The 12277-nt window shown below is 42.2% G+C and overlaps 1 protein-coding gene across 2 annotated transcripts in view; it reads left to right on the top strand.

Annotated features, from left to right (window-relative positions):
- gstt2 (glutathione S-transferase theta 2) overlaps positions 1-11525 on the top strand; it is a 40927-nt gene extending 29402 nt beyond the window's left edge. The window contains exons 3-6 of one of the 2 annotated variants that reach the window (XM_063039196.1): positions 5304-5454; positions 6672-6848; positions 9544-9648; positions 11190-11525. In XM_063039196.1, coding sequence (XP_062895266.1) covers positions 5304-5454; positions 6672-6848; positions 9544-9648; positions 11190-11330 — 574 coding nt within the window. In that variant the 3' untranslated portion in view covers positions 11331-11525. The remainder of the gene's footprint in view (positions 1-5303; positions 5455-6671; positions 6849-9543; positions 9649-11189) is intronic. The other variant, XM_063039198.1, reaches the window with a different exon arrangement.
- The last annotated feature ends 752 nt before the right edge of the window (positions 11526-12277 follow it).

Below are 12277 nucleotides of genomic sequence, written 5' to 3'. Positions count from 1 at the left end.
CTCCTCCCCTTTTTCTGCCCTCTGTATCCCTATTAAAGCACTGAAATCCAGGAATATTGAGAATCCATTCCTGCCCTCGTGCCAGCCAAGTCTCTGTAATGGCCACTACATCATAATTCCATGTATGTATCCAAGTTCTCAGTTCATCACCTTCGTTCCTGATGCTTCTTGCATTGAGGTACACACATTTCAGCCCTTCTACCTTACTGTCTTTACACCGTGTATTCTGCTTCTCTTTCCTCAAAGCCTCTCTGTATGTTAGATCTGGCTTTACTCCATGCACTTCTTTCACTGCTCTATCGCTCTGGGTCCCATCCCCCTTGCAAATTAGTTTAAACCCTCCCGAACCATGCTAGCAAACCTACCTGCAAGGATATTGCTCCCCCTCGAGTTCAGGTGCAACCCATCCAATCTGTACAGGTCCCACCTTCCCCAGAAGAGATCCCAATGATCTAAAAATCTAAAACCCTGCTCCCTGCACCAACTCCTCAGCCACGCATTCAACTGCCATCTTCTCCAATTCTTACCATCGCTGTCACGTAGCACTGGCAGCAATCCTGAGAACGTCACCCTTGAGGTCCTGTTCGTCAGCCTTTTGCCTAATTCCCGAAACTCACACTTCAGGACCTCATCCCTCTTCCTGCCTATGTCGTTGGTGTGCTCTACTCTAGGTGTGGTCTCACCAAGGCCTTGTACAACTGCAGTAGTACCTCCCTACTCCTGTACTCGAATCCTTTTGCTATAAATGCCAGCATACCATTCACCTTTTTCACCGCCTGCTGTACCTGCATGCCCACTTTCAATGACTGGTGTATAATGACACCCAGGTCTCATTGCACCTCCCCTTGTCCTAATCGGCCACCATTCAGATAATAATCTGTTTTCCTGTTTTTGCCACCAAAGTGGATAACCTCACATTTATCCACATTAAATTGCATCTGCCATGAATTTGCCCACTCACCTAACCTATCCAAGTCACCCTGCATCCTCTTAGCATCCTCCTCACAGCTAACACTGCTGCCCAGCTTCGTGTCATCCGCAGACTTGGAGATGCTGCATTTAATTCCCTCATCTAAGTCATTAATATATATTGTAAACAATTGGGGTCCCAGCACTGAGCCTTGCAGTACCCCACTAGTCACTGCCTGCCATTCTGAAAAGGTCCCGTTTATTCCCACTCTTTGCTTCCTGTCTGCCAACCAATTCTCTATCCACATCAATACCTTACCCCCAATACCATGTGCTTTAAGTTTGCACACTAATCTCCTGTGTGGGACCTTGTCAAAAGCCTTTTGAAAATCCAAATATACCACATCCACTGGTTCTCTCCTATCCACTCTACTAGTTACATCCTCAAAAAATTCAATAGGTCAGTTAGTTAGTCCCTCAGTGGTTGGGAAAATGTTGGAGACTATTATTAAGGATGAAGTTTCAGGGTACATTGAGACTAATGATAAAATAAGTCTAAGTTATTGACTCATGGTTTCTGTGAAGGGAAATCTTGCCTGACAAATCTCTTCAAGGAAGTAACAAGCAGGGTGGACAAAGGAGAGGCAGTGGATGTCATTTACTTGGTTTTTCAGAAGGCATTTGATAAGATGCCTCACATGAGGCTGCTGAACAAGATAAAATCCAATGGTGTTACAGGAAAGATACTGGCATGGATAGCGGAATATCTGACAGGCAGGAAGCAGTGAGTGGGAATAAAGGGGGCCTTTCCTTGTTGGCTGCCAGTGACCAGTGGTGTTCCTCAGGGGTCAATATTGGGACCGCTACTTTTCACATTGTCAGTGATATAGATAATGAAATTGATTGCCTTGTGGCAAAGTTTGCAGATGATACAAAGATAGGTGGAGGGGTAGTTAGTGTTGAGGAAGCAATGTGATTGCAGCAGGACTTAGACAAATTGGGAGAATGGGCAAAAAAGTGGCAGATGGAATACAGTATTGGGAAATGTATGATAATACATTTTGGTAAAAGGAACAGAAGTGCAGAATATTATCTAAATGGGGAGAAAATTCAAGCATCAGGAGTGCAAAGGGATTTAAGAATCCTCGTGCAAGACTCCCACAAGGTTAATTTACAGGTTGAGTCTGTGGTAAAGAAGGCAAGTGCAATGTTGGCATTCATTTCAAGGGGAATAGAATTTAAAAGCAAGGAGGTAATGCTGAGGCTTTTAAGGCCCTTGTCAAGCCGCACTTAGAATATTGCCACCAGTTTTGGGCCTTGTATCTTAGAAAAGATGTGTTGTCATTGGAGAGAGTCCACAGGAGATTCACTAGAATAATTCCGGGAATGAAGGGGTTAACATATGAGGAGCGTTTGCCTGTGCTCACTGGAATTTAGAAGAATGCATGGGGATCTCATTGAAACCTACCAAATTTTCAAAGAACTAGATATGATGGATGTAGTGGGATGTCCAGAACTAGAGAGAACAGTCTAAAAATTGTGGGGTGACTCTTTAGAACAGATCTAAGAAACAATTTGTTTAGCCAGAGAGTAGCGAATCTGTGGAATGTTCTACCACAGACCGTGGGTATATTTAAAGCAAAAATTGTTAGATTGATCAGGAAGGCAGATGTATGGGGTTGAGTGGAATCCAGGATCAGCCGTGATGGAATGGCGTAGCAGACTTGATGGGCTGACTGGCCTAATTCTGCTCCTATGTCTTACGGTCTTCTGGTGTAAGGGAAAATCTTGCCTGACAAATCTGTTGGAATTCTTTGAAGAAATAACAAGCAGGATAGACAAAGGAGAATTGGTTGATGTTTCGTACTGGGATTTTCAGAAGGCCTTTGACAAGGTGCCACACATGAGGCTACTTAACAAGCTACAAGCCTGTGGTATTAAGGGAAAGATCTAGTATGGATAAAGCATCAGGTGATTGGCAGGAGGCAAAGAGTGGGAATAAAGGGAGTCCCTTCTGGCTGGCTGCCGGTGACTCGTGGTGTTCCACAGGAGTCTGTGTTGGGATCGATTCTTTTTATGTTATATGTCAGTGATTTGGATGATGGAATTGATGGCTTTGTTGTAAAGTTTGCAGCCGATATGAAGATAGGTAGAGGGGCAGGGAGTTTTGTGGACGTAGAGAAGCTACAGAAGGACTTAGACAGATTAGGAGAATGGGCAAAGAAGTGGTAGATGGAATACAGTGTCAGGAAGTGTATGGTCATGTACTGTGGTAGAATAAATTAAATGGTTGATGATTTTCTAAATGGAGAAAAAATACAAAAATCTGAGGCACAAAGGGCAGGATTCCCTAAAGGTTCACTTGCAGATTGAGTCTGTGTTGAGGAAGGCAAATGCAGTATTAGCATTCATTTCAAGGTAGCTAGATTATGAAAGCAAGGATGTAATGTTGAGACTTTATAAAGCACTGGTGAGGCCTTACTTGGAACAGTTTTGGGTCCCTTATCTAAAAAAGGATGAGCTGAAACTGGAGTGGGGTCAAAGGAGGTTCATGAAAATGATCTCAGCATTAAACAGCTCATCATATGAGGAGCATTTGATGGCTCTAGGCCTATATTCACTGGAATTTAAAAGGACGAGGGTGACCTAGTTGAAACCTATCGAATGGTGAAAGTCCTTGAGAGAATGGATATGGAGAGGATGTTTCCTATGGTGGGAGTGTCTTAAGACCAACGGACATAGCCTCAGAATAGAGGGACATCAGACATCCCACCTCTCCTGGAAGTTCTGGGAGTCTCCCGCATATTAATAGTGGCTCCCTGATGCCCGCAAATTATATACAATATCATGGAAATCAATTTGTTTGAGAGCGAGCGAGAGAAAGCGCGAGAGCAAGCACGAGAGAGAAAGCAAGCAAGAGCGCTTGAGAGCGCGCGAGCGACCACGAGAGAGAGAGAGCGCGAGCGAGAGCGCGCCATGGCAGAGTGTTCCAAAACAAATATAAAATGTACGTCACCCCAGACTACACTAAAGTGTACCCCTGCCTAATAGGGGTCAAAAATAATGACAGTGTTGCTCGCTGCACTGTTTGCAACAGTGACTTTTCTATTGCCCATGGTGGGTTAAGACTGTAAAAGACGTGTTGAGGTGAGTTTAACAGGTGTCATTCATTCATTAGCATAGTTAACGTTATTTAAACTAGCTGGCCAGCTGCTAAGTAGCTACTCTATGCAGACATCCCACCTTTCCGGGAGTCTCCCGCAAATTGATGGTGCTACCTCCCTGAAATGACTTTTTGCAGGGTGGGATGTCTGGGACATCCTTTTAGAATGGAGATGAGGGATTTCTTTCGCCGGAGAGTGGTGAATCTGTGGAATTCGTTGCTGTGGGCAGCTGTGGAGGCCAAGTCTTTATGTATATTTAAGGCAGAGGTTGATAAATTCTTGACTGGTCAGGGCATGAAGGGATATGGGGAGAAGGCAGGAGATTGATTGGTGCTGAGAGAAAAATTAGGTCAGCCATGATGAAATGGTGGAGCAGAATTGATAGACCAAATGGCCTAATTCTGTTCCTATATGTTACTGTATAGTCTAATGTACGTTGAAATATACAGTGAAATGCATCATTTATGTCAACAACCAACACAGTCCAAGGATGTGCTGGGGGCAGCCCACAAGTGTTGTCACATTTCGGGCACCGATATAACATGTCCAGAACTGATTTCAGAAACTGCGTCTTTGGAATTTTAGAGGAAACCTGAGCACCAAAAGAAAGCTACGTGAACGAACCCCTTCCAGACATCAGTAGGAGGTGAATCGTAATCTCAGGCGCTCTAAAGAATTGCATTCCCATGTTGTACATGTGACAATAATAAACTATCTCAATTCAATTCATATGTGATTTCATTTCCTTTATCTGAGATTTTAACTTCCTCGGGTTAAAATTGAAACAATTTAAGTAAAAAAAAATCTTGAAGGATACAGTAAAAGTGAAGTAAATTAATTTTAATTTGCAGAAGTTCTGCAATCTGTGGTGTTATTACGAACCTTGGCAGGTTAACCTTGTCACCATCTCACTGACCACTGCATGCAGTTTCAGAGCCCCCTCTCTCCAAATGAACTTTTCAAAGGCTCAGACTGCAGGGTGGGGGCTGTAAAACACAGAATCTTTAACACTAATGAGCCAGCAAGGTCATCTGTTGTGTTCAACAAAATAGACCTTTGTTATACCCCAGGAAGTGAAAGTTAAGTTTGTTGTCTTATGTACAGTGAAGAACTTATTTGCAGCAGCATCATTGCCACAGCATCAGTATTCAGGAATTGAACTCAATTGGCAGTTACTGACGATATAAAGCAAAATGCAGAAAGTAACCTCTTTGAGGATTTTGTTTGCAGTGTGGCCATCCTGAAGTACCTGGCGACAAAGTACAACGTGCCCCAGTTCTGGTACCCTCAAGACGTGTTTCAGCGGGCAAAGGTGGATGAGTACATGGCGTGGCAGCACGCCAATGTGAGGTTTCATGCAGCGAAGGTCTTCATTCTGGAGGTATGTTTCAAAGCAGAAACACTTTAAATTATAAAGCAGCTTTTGTTGTTGTTTGTTGGACCCCCCACCCCCGAACATCGCAAAATTCTTTACTGAAATACAGAAAAAAAAGAGTTAACATATGCACAATTCCCACTAACATCATTGTGATCATATTTCAATGATGTTGGCCATCACTCCTGAGATTTCCTGTTCTTCAAAATAGTATTAATGATCTTTTACATCCATTTGCGAAGAAAACCTCAATTCTGTACTCCTAACCGGCACCATTTTCATTGCCATCCTTAGGGATTGAGCATAAAACTCCAGGCTAAACCTGGATGTATAGAAATAATGACCAACAATATATTTGAGAACTTTGTCAGTATACAAGTACAGTGCTAGAACAATCAAAACCTCCTCATGCGTTACCCTTTCATTCCTGGGATCATTATTGTGAACCCTGTCCAATGCTAGCACATCCTTGTTTAGATTTAGTGTTGAAAACTGCTGACAATACTTCAAATGTGGTCTAACCAATGCCTTCTAAAGCTTCAGCATTAGAGTCAGAGGGCACTACAGCACAGAAACAGGCCTTTCAGCCCATCTAGTCCCATCAACCATAGCCCTCCATACCCCTCCCATCCAAACTTCTCTTCAGAGTTGAAATAGAACCTACATCCACCACTTGTGCTTACAGCTCATTCCACTCTCACCACCCTTTCAGTAAAGAAGTTCCCCTTAAATATTTCACCTTTCAACTTTAACCTATGCCCTCTAGTTCTTAGTCTCACCCAACCTCTGGAAAAAGCCTGCTTTTGTTTTTTTTTCTTTTTAGATAGGGTAAATGCAAGCATCCTTGCTTTTATATTCTAGCCCTCTTGAAATTAGTGCTAACACTGCATTTACCTTCCTTACCGCTGACTCGACCTGCAAGTTAAACTTGAGAGGATTCTGCGCTAGGACTCAAGTCCCTTTGTCCCTCTGATTTCTTAATTCACTTCCCGTTTAGAAAATAGTCTACATGTTAAGACATGGGCAGAAAGGCCTGTATTCTGCTCTAGGTTTTCAATGTTTCTATGTTTATTCCTTTTACCGAAGTACGTGACCTACACTGCCCTACACTGTATTCCATCTGCAAAGTCTTTCCCTATTCTCTGGGCCAAATCATTGATCTCCAATGGTTATGCTTGTTAAAGTGTTTTGAAACTTTTTGTTTTTGGAACCTGCTTGTGCAGGTTTTGATTCCCAAGGCATCAGGCCAGGCAGTGGATCAAGACAAGCTGAACAAGGCTGTGAGTGAATTAAGTACAACTTTAGACTTATTGGAATCGATGTTTCTGAAGAACCAGCGCTTCCTTTGTGGTGAACAGATTACACTGGGAGATATTCTGGCCATCTGTGAACTAATGCAGGTAAGGCATTCAGATGCCCTGCCCAAAACTGATCTAGTATTGAGAATGAAACTACATCTGTGAGACTATAGACACACAAAAAAGCCCACATACATAATTGTGAAAGCGTTTGGGAGCCGACCTTGAGTAAATATCGTTAGAGTTGATGGACAAGTTAAAAATCCATGAGACCTTTACACAAAAAGCTGGAGGAACTCAGCAGGTCAGGTAGCATCTATGGAAAGGAGTTTTAGTGGACGTTTTAGGCTGAGACCCTTCATTAGGACTCAGTCAACTGTCCATACTTCTGCCTTTCGTTTTGTTGAAACGTGACTTAACGCAGACATACCAGACAACTTTGTCAAATGGCAAGATAACAGCTGTTTAGAGCAGATGGTAAGAGCTCACTATGCTGCAAGCCGCATGGCGGTGACCTGTGCATGTTTATAAATAACAGATGGTGCAGGGGCGAATCCGCCATTCCTCCTTTTCCCTTTGCTGAGAGGCTCTTTTCATTCATTGTAAACCATTCTACCTACCGAGGGAATTTCACTCTGTTATCCTGTGATATTTACATTCCCCCTCACACAAATACTCATCTGCACAACAGCTGTTGGCTGATAATATTTATGATTTGAAAAATAAATTTCCCAATACAGTGATTTTCTTTACGGGCATTTTAACTATGTAACATGAAACTTGATGTGCCCAAATACACCAAATGATTTGCTGCTCCACATGTGAGGACAGAACCTTGGACCATTTGATACAACATTCCTCCATTTTTCCCAGGCACCCTTTGGCAGCTCTGACCATGTCATGGTCATGTGTGTTCCCAGTTATAAACAAAAATTGGACTCCCAAGGCTGAGAGACTGCTTAGGCTCCATGGATTGGAAGGCTGGTGTAGCAGTATAGATGAATATTCTGACACTGTAACATCCCACATATCCTTCTGTGAAGATGTGCATCTCCCTAAAAGATCATTGTGAGGTATAACAACGACAAGCTGTGGTTCACCCAGGAGTTGAGGACTCTCAGATCCGCAAACGATCATGTCTGCAGTTCTGGAAACAGAGGGATGTAGCTCTGCAAAACGGAAGTTTAAAGTTGAAAGTGGAGAAAGCAAGTTACAAGGATCAACTAGAGAGACTTCAACAATAGCCGGACAGTCTGGAGTTCCCTCCAAAGTCTTCTCAACTTCAAGCAGAAGGGCTCCCAAGTCTCCCCTCCCCTATCTTGGCACATCAGCTCAATTAGTTTTATTACCACTTTGATAAGAAGAATCAATATCAATCTTCTCAATTCCTCAGTTCCTGAGATGCTGAGCCCCTATCCCCCTTCCTCTCACAACCACTCTATTGTCACTATCCCCCCTTCACTTTCTTCAGCCTCTTCTCCCTCCCCATTCCTCCATCACACCCTATACTTTTTGCGAAGCATGACGTTCACTAATTATTTGGAAAACAGAACATTAGGAAGGCTGCAGGCCCTGATGATGTCACACATGGTACTCTGAGGCATTGTGTAGATCAGCTAGCACCTGCATTCAGAGATATTTAATGCCTCCTTGCAATTATGCAGGGTTCCAAACTCCTTTAAAGTTTCTACAATTGTTCCAGTTCCCAAGGAAGACGAGATCACTGACTTCAGTAGTTAAGAAAACCTTCGAACATCTGATGCTAGCTTACATTTAAGTCCATTCCTGCTTCTCTTCCTGACCCGCTACAGTTTTCTTAAAAAGCAAATTGCTCAATTTATGATGCAGTTAATTGCATCCACTACATTCTTCAGCACTTGGACTCCCCAGCACTTGTGTGAGGATCTTGTTAATGGATTTTAGCTCCACCTTCAACAATATTGTTCCAGAGTTGCTCCACAGCAAATTAACCCAACTAGCTGTACCCTACAGTACCTGTCAGCAGAGGATTACATCCTTCCTGACAGGAAGGAAGCAGTATGCAAGGCTGGGCTCTCTAACAGATATTCCTCCCCGGAGGGGGGAGAAGATGGCGGCGTGACGGCAGCGCGCACGGCCACTTCGGTGATGAATATCTGTTATTTGTCAAGTAGGGGACCGTGCACAATCCTGATTTGATGGAGACAGACGTGAGAGCACAGCGGAACATCTGGAAAACTTCTGAAATGACTGCTTTGCTACCGCTGCTACTGTGTGGTAACTGGAATCTCTGGAGCTGAAGGCCCCGAAATCCTCGGCTTTGCGTGTTTCAGTGGCTGGGGAGAGGTCGAAGGCGCTCGGGAAGCTGTATCGGAGAGGCTGCTCGAAAACTCGGAGTTTTCAGACGGATGGACTCAGGGTTGGCTGCTTCCAAGGTATCGGCAAGTTGACGGTGCCTGGAGGTTTATGACGGAGTTTCTCCCTTTTGCCGCCTGCTATCGGGGACTCGGGAGTCGATCGATTCAGGACTTTGAGATCTTTTTTTTACTGTGCCTATGGTCTGTTCTTTATCAAATTATGGTATTGCTTTGCACTGCTGTAACTATATGTTATAATTATGTGGTTCTGTCAATGTTAGTCTTTGGTCTCTCTTGTTTTCTGTGATACCACTCCGGGGAAACATTGTATCATTTCTTAATGCATGTATGCATTTCTAATTGACAATAAGAGAGGACTGTATTCCATAATCTAGTGTCTATAAGAACAAGCTTTCCCCAGAGCTGCGTTCTTTCACTCCTCCTGTTCTCACTTTATACAGATGACTGTACCTCCACAGGCAAAGCCATTCAATCCTAAAGTTGCAGATGACACAACTATCATTGGGCTCATCTCTGAAATTGATGTAACCTGCTATCAAAGAGAGGTAGACTGTTTTGCGGCATGGTGCACTTGTAACAACTTGGAGCTGAATGCTATCAAGACAGTGGAAATGAGGATTGACTTGTACTGATAGCCCCTACCTGCTTCCCCTTGTAAAGTACTGGTCAGGCTGTGTCTGTGGTTGGGTCCTTCAGATTCCTGGGGATTACCATTACCAATACATTATGCTCATCACAAGGAAAGCCTAGCAGAGATTATTCTTCCTACACCACTTTAAGAACATCTCAGGGCATATCCTGATGAATTTTTACTCAGCCATCGTTGGGAGTGTTGTGACTACCTCTGTCACTGGTTTCCCGCTGCCTCTTCCCTCTCCAAGTTCAGGTTGCAGCAAGTGGTCCACTCAGTGGAGAAGATTATTGGCTGTCAGTTACTGACATTAAAAAATCTGTTCATTGCCGGAGCGAAAAAGAGCCGAAAAAATTACTGGTGACTCCATCCACCCTAGCAGTCAGCTATTCACAGAATTGCCATCAGGGAGACACCACAAGTCCATAACCTCCAACACTACATGTCATTTCTGAAGCTTCTTTCCTGTAGCTATCCAGGTTCTCAACAAAACTCACTCAGGTGTAATACCCTGACTGTCCCTGCACAACATCCAGTAAATGGTCTTTCCTGATCTCCTTGTTCCATTGATAATTATTGAGTCTGTTCATATGTTCACATTTAAGTTTGATGATAACATTTGCATGTAACTATTCTGCTAATTGTTGATTGTTCATGGCTGCTTGTATTCTATTGTCTGTTATGGTATTGTCCTGTGTTTTAGGCTTGGCATTGAACCACAATCCATTCACATACTGGTAAACTGATGATGAAAATTTAAATGATGCCAAGTTAAGATAATTGACATTTAATATCTAGAAAAGTTACTTTCATACAACAATTCCCAAACTGGGGTCTATGAGGTTTACAAGGTGCATAACAAAAATTCATTAGTTGGTGCAAACAATTACATCACACTGTGTATGCATGGCTTTGTCCTTCCACTTCTTTATTCAGGAGTTCCAGTCTACATTGTATCTGGCCTGGTTCGCTGAAGTCCAGCATGTTGTCTGCACTAATGTACGCTTTTTAGTCGGGGTGAAGGGGCTTAGTGACAGTCAGTTTTGCTACAGAAAAGATCTCATGCAGATTGTTTTAGAGTGACAGACACAAAATGTTGGAGGAACTCCGAATTGCCCTTTCTTTCCAGTTCTGATGAACGTAAGCTCAGTTTATTCCCCTTATAGATGCTGCTTGACCAGCTGAGTTCTTCAGGCATTGTGTGTGTTGCTCCAGATTTTCAGCATATGTAGAATCTTGAGTTTAATATTTTAGAGCTTCTGCTGTAGAAGTTATAAATGTGGGTAAATTTGCATTTGTCAATATAAATATAAAAATGATTTCTTCACTCTTCCTTGCATCTTCACATTGGTACAGCTGAAATCATTATCATTGCTACTTAAGTTGTGCTGAGATTGTACTGACATACCAAAGATTTAAGCTTTTGAATAATTTGTATCTGTTGTTTAAATACAGCCACTTGGAGCTAATCGAGATATACTTCAAGATCGTCCAAAGTTGGTTGCCTGGCACGACAGAGTACGGTCATTTATAGGAAAGCCATTTGATGAGGTACATTCCTACCTTTATCAACTGAGAAATAAAGCCAGACTTTAAAGCTGAACTACCTTGAAATTCAGCATATTTCACTTGGACTCTTGGTATTAATTCATTCTTTTAAACTACATGCTTTGACACGAAAGTGTCTTTTTCTGTTGATCAGTATCAAAAAAGCCAAATTAAATTCAATGTGATTCAGTGTTGTAAAACAATAAAACATGAAAACTTCTAAGCAGAGTGTATATTTTTTATAGACACTATTTCCCATTTTACCTCCTCGCATTTCCTTCTTTATTTGAAAACATAATTGGTCGTGATAGAATAATGGGACAAGAGAAGTTCTGTGCTTGTCTTAAATCAGCAGATTTATAAAGTTCAGATGATTACCTGACCTTGGATATGGGATATTTAGGTCCTACTCCAAACTGCAAATGATAGTCCTTTTCAAAAAGACTTGTAATCAATCGTTGAGTACAGATTGATTAAATCTGATAAAGTCTTGTTCTTTGAGATTCATTTTCTTGCAGGCATTCTTTGTTCTTTACTTTGACTTTTAAGTCTGCCTTATTGTCATAATACACTAATTCTTACATACTTTGGTGACTGTGACAATGAAGGAAATGGCTATACAGGGGTTCTAGTTCTAGTAAACAGGTAAATATCAAACTTTCCTTCATGTTGATCTCAGCACACTGCATGCGTTAGAGGTCACAGAATTGGTCAATATTGAGGCATCAGTTTACTCTATCCCAGCAACTAGTCTCCTTTCAATTTTCTCACTCATGATTGTAGTTCAAGACATAACAATTAAAATTTCTGCACCCTGTATCCTAATCCAAATGTTGTTCTATTAAATGCAGCTGTCAGCAGTCAGAACGCTTTTATGGATTTTGTTGATTATGTGTCAGATCACACCTTGTGATTAGATTCTACTTCCAGGTTGTTTTTTTAATTAAAACTGCAAAACTCATTTATGATATGGAGTATAAAACCAGCTTAACTGA

The sequence above is a fragment of the Mobula hypostoma genome (assembly GCF_963921235.1).
Source record: "Mobula hypostoma chromosome 27 unlocalized genomic scaffold, sMobHyp1.1 SUPER_27_unloc_1, whole genome shotgun sequence".
Classification (NCBI taxonomy): Eukaryota; Metazoa; Chordata; class Chondrichthyes; order Myliobatiformes; family Myliobatidae; genus Mobula; species Mobula hypostoma.
The sequence above is the reverse complement of the archived record's forward strand: the minus strand, read 5'-3'. Positions and strand labels throughout refer to the sequence as shown.